Raw genomic sequence first — 4,045 nt, forward strand, 5'->3', positions numbered from 1 at the left:
GACCTCAGTTTTGGGGAAAAAAAAGTTTATGTCTGACTGGATTGAAAAGCTAATTGCTAGTCCAAAAGGAGCAGTGAAGACCAAAGTAGATTGCATTTAAAACTACGCAGGTCTAATTATTTCATTGATTCATGCAAATGCTATCATTTAAAGTTAAAACCAGGTGTTTAAATACCCTGTATAAAAAACACATGTAAACTGTAAACAGTAAACTGGTAATGGTATTATAACAAAGTGGAAGCAACTGTGAATGACAGCAACTCAGCCACAAAGTGGTAGGTCCCAAAAAAATAACAGAGAGGGCTCAGCGAATGCTGAGGCGCATAGTGCAAAGAGGTTGTCAATGTTCTGTAGAGTAAATAGCCACAGACCTCCAAACGCCATGTGGCCATCAGATCAGCTCCAGAACAGTGCATAGAGAGTTTCAAGCCAGTAAAGTTCTTCCACACTAAGCTCAGTCATTTATGTTATATGGACCTCTCTTTGTGCACGGGTGAGCAGTTACGTTGGAACAAGAAGGGGCTGTGAAAATGTTTATCACCATTTTATATTTAGCCACCATTTTTAAAAGCTTTAACAAGGAGTTGTTTAGTTTATCTGAAAAGAGAGAGATAGTTGGTGAACACCCTGGAATGTGAGCAACGGATGTGCCAGCAAGGAAGGGGGAAGGAGAGACCTTTGACCTCCAGAGAAGGAAGGCAGCATCTCAAGGAGGGGAGGGGACATAAGCATTAAAACCAGAGAACATCCTTTATTTCCTCAGACAATCCTGGGGTGATGGCTTGACTAGTTTTCAAGATGATCTGTGNTTTGATGCATCTAAAGATTTGGAAATTATTGAATGTAACTGCAGCAGGAGCGAGCACAAAGCAGTGGCAGAACTTCTGGTGGCAGCCAAGAAGTGCCAGAGACAGCCGAGGCACCGACAGGAGCAGAAGAACGCCACAGCAGCTGTTTCAATACAAAATGTCAACCTAACTTTTAGTCACCATTCAGTCACAACATTTGGATCATTAAGGCCACAAACAATCTGACAGCTTTAATTTGCAGGGTTTCCCCCAGTGTATTATAAGCCTGGTGGGCTGTCAGGCTAAGCTCCGCTTGTTATTGTAAAATACTTCGGTTTTTTTCCACCCGCACCCACACCGAGAGGGTGTGAGCGCCAACAGTGACGCAATCGCGCTGTCCCCACCCCTGTGCGAAGGCCCCGCGCAGTGTCATGTTGCGTGGTTGTGCACTAGGGTTACAACTTTTTAACTTTTTTTCCTCAAATTTAATTTCCTGCATCATATTTCGATGAACTTTCATGATTGGAATACTAAAATTCATTTTTTTCACTGATTCCTTAAAAAAAAGTTCACCCATGGGACTGTATGAAATTTTACAATGGAGCATAATGGGATGCAGACAAGTTTTTTTGTTTTTTTTTTACAGCAAATTAGCATCAGCCAATTTTTCATCACCAAAAGGCTTTTAAACACTCAAAGGAGTTAATCCAAGGGTACTCAAGAGTTTCAGTTTCATTTTCAGTCCAAGTAGACACACTGTAGCATGAGAAGTGGAGTTTGCATTTTGACGGCAAGCACTTAGATGGGTACTAGTACCAAGCAGTGGTCCTCAAGAATGCATCATGTGAAATAAAACTAGCAGGTCTTCAGCTTCCTGATGGTAAAGCTGCAACCATTGTTGAAGGACTTCAAGGTGTCTTAGATGAATTCCATCTTTGAGGAGCTATTTCCATGATGACTGCTGATACAACAAGTGTGAATACAGGACAGAAGACTGGTGTGATTGTGAGGTTGCAGAAATAATTTGAAAAGAAAGTATATACCAAACCACAATTCATCAGCTGTCGACATCATGTCTTAGACAGAATTTTACGCATTGTTATGGATCATGAATTAGGTGGTGTTACAAAGTCACCAAACACTGAATGCTTTTTTGTGCAAGATGTTATCAGCAAATATGATGACCTCCAGAAAGCTTTCAAGAATGAAAATCATGCAATTGTAGAAACAGCTGGGTGGCGGGATGATATAAAATTTCTGCACCACTTGACTCATGCTTTTAGATACTTCCATGAGAACAAACGCCTACCACTCATCAAATTTCAAAAGACTCCTAACATCAGTAATGCCAGGTGGAATTCACAGGCAATACTAGCCCTCCTGGCATTCTTCCTCATGCCACACGAAAGAAAGAGGTTGGAAGCCGTTTGTCAGTTAATTTCCTATGACTGAGCCCTCATGTTTGGCCATAAGCAGGAGCAATCAATGCTGTGAATGTGCCATCAAGATCATGCAGGAATTGCATGCCAACTGCAAGAATAAGGCCAACTTGCCGTTGAGATTCATTCTTTCCAACAGCTGCTGCTGAATGTCTTCACTGTTCACTGAGTCTACTCACTGTGTTTAAATACCTCAATAAGTGCATTTTTCAGAATAAAGTTACTGATATACAAGCTTGTGTTAGTTTACTAGAGTCTGCTTTTAAATGACAGGATTTCTAGAAATCCAAGAAAAGTTTGGTTTGGTGAGAAAATTTCATATGCATCCATAGGTAAGTTTTTTTGTCCAGTACCAGAAAGAAGTTGATTTCCATCATTTTCTAGCAAAAGTTCATCACTTTATGATGCAGGACACAGAGGTTGTAAAAAAGTTGTAACCCTATTGTGCACCTCCCAATTTTGGTAACCTTGCGTGCCGCGCTCCATTCAAATTGGACGATTTTGGTGCTCTAGTGGAGCTGGTTCGCCTGTATCAGCATTTATATGATCCTTCTGTAAGAGATCACAAAGATAATCAAACTGTTCAAAAGTTACAGAAGGAGATTACTGCTGCAGCCGATAAAAAGGAGTGTTTACAGACCATAATGGTTAGTTGAGCTGAAATTCAGCGGGTGGCTAAACAAGACGAATAGAGTAAGCATGTTTTGTACTTAGTGAAAGTATTAATATGACGCACGCTAATTTATCCTTGTTTACAAGTAAACTGATGCTATTAAATACAGCATTAGACATGCTCTGTTTTGTTGTTATATGTAGTGATCCAACATGCAGCCTGTGCCACAAAAAGCACCGTACAGTACAGCATCTGTCTGTTTTTCAGAGTTCTCTGTTGGTATTCATTGGCCTTGAGGTGAGACGTGTGTTGGTGCCTTTTTTGCACTTTTCATTTATGTTAATTTATTTGTATATGTGACTTAAATTAGGATTCAAATTAGGTGCAAACAATTTGTATTTATTTTAATTGTATTTTTGTTTGAATCAGTGTTTCAAAGTGCCCTTTTGTAAAACTGTAGTTGAGTAAATATTTGGCACAAATATTTTAAAATTTCACATAATAAATAGCCATATTTTCAACTTTCCTGTCAACTTTAACCTTTTTTTTTTTTTTACTAAATCACAGTTGGCCGGCGATCGGCCTCCTACCACTGGGCTTAGCCTCTTTTCTGGGTGAAACCCAGAATCTGTTCAAACCAGGATCAGACTAACAGGAATTGGTCTGAAATAAGTTTCTGATTGCAGGAAAAGAAAGTAAAAAGTTCACAAAGAATTTGAAGTTTTACACAAACTGACTTTGTCTGTTCTAATCAGATTCACTGGAGTTCATGACAATGAGTCATATTTTACATCCTGGAAACTATCTTTTTATTTCTTTATAGCGAAAACATTAACTAAGTGGGAATGTTTCCTGACTGATTTCACCTCAGCTGTGTCACAAATCCTAAGAAATCAACAGTTTTAGCTGCAAATTGCATCCAACAACACTTTCCTAAAATAGTTTCTTGCTTAAACCGCCATTTCCCCCTCTGCTGCTCCTTACCTATGTTGTACAGATTTATCTGTGGCTTCGAGCTGATATCCAGCAGTCTGCGCTGACGGTCGATCTCTTCCTCGTACTGGACGATGGTTTTTTCAAACTCTGTGAATATTTCTCCAGCAGCAGCAGTTAGTCGCTCGCTGATAAACTGTCTAAGAGACTGAACTGAAGACATTGTTACTGCAGAGACTCAAACATTCACCTCACACACCCAAACCGACACA

The 4,045-nt window shown here is 39.7% G+C and overlaps 1 protein-coding gene across 1 annotated transcript in view; it reads right to left on the reverse strand.

Moving 5' to 3' along the window:
• The window catches only part of LOC108229450 (cilia- and flagella-associated protein 251-like), a 17,288-nt gene extending 13,249 nt beyond the window's left edge, over positions 1-4,039 (reverse strand). The window contains exon 1 of the mRNA XM_037981373.1: positions 3,825-4,039. Coding sequence (XP_037837301.1) covers positions 3,825-3,996 — 172 coding nt within the window. The 5' untranslated portion in view covers positions 3,997-4,039. The remainder of the gene's footprint in view (positions 1-3,824) is intronic.
• Positions 4,040-4,045: the final 6 nt, after the last annotated feature.

This window comes from Kryptolebias marmoratus, linkage group LG18 (assembly GCF_001649575.2).
Source record: "Kryptolebias marmoratus isolate JLee-2015 linkage group LG18, ASM164957v2, whole genome shotgun sequence".
NCBI classification, from domain to species: Eukaryota; Metazoa; Chordata; class Actinopteri; order Cyprinodontiformes; family Rivulidae; genus Kryptolebias; species Kryptolebias marmoratus.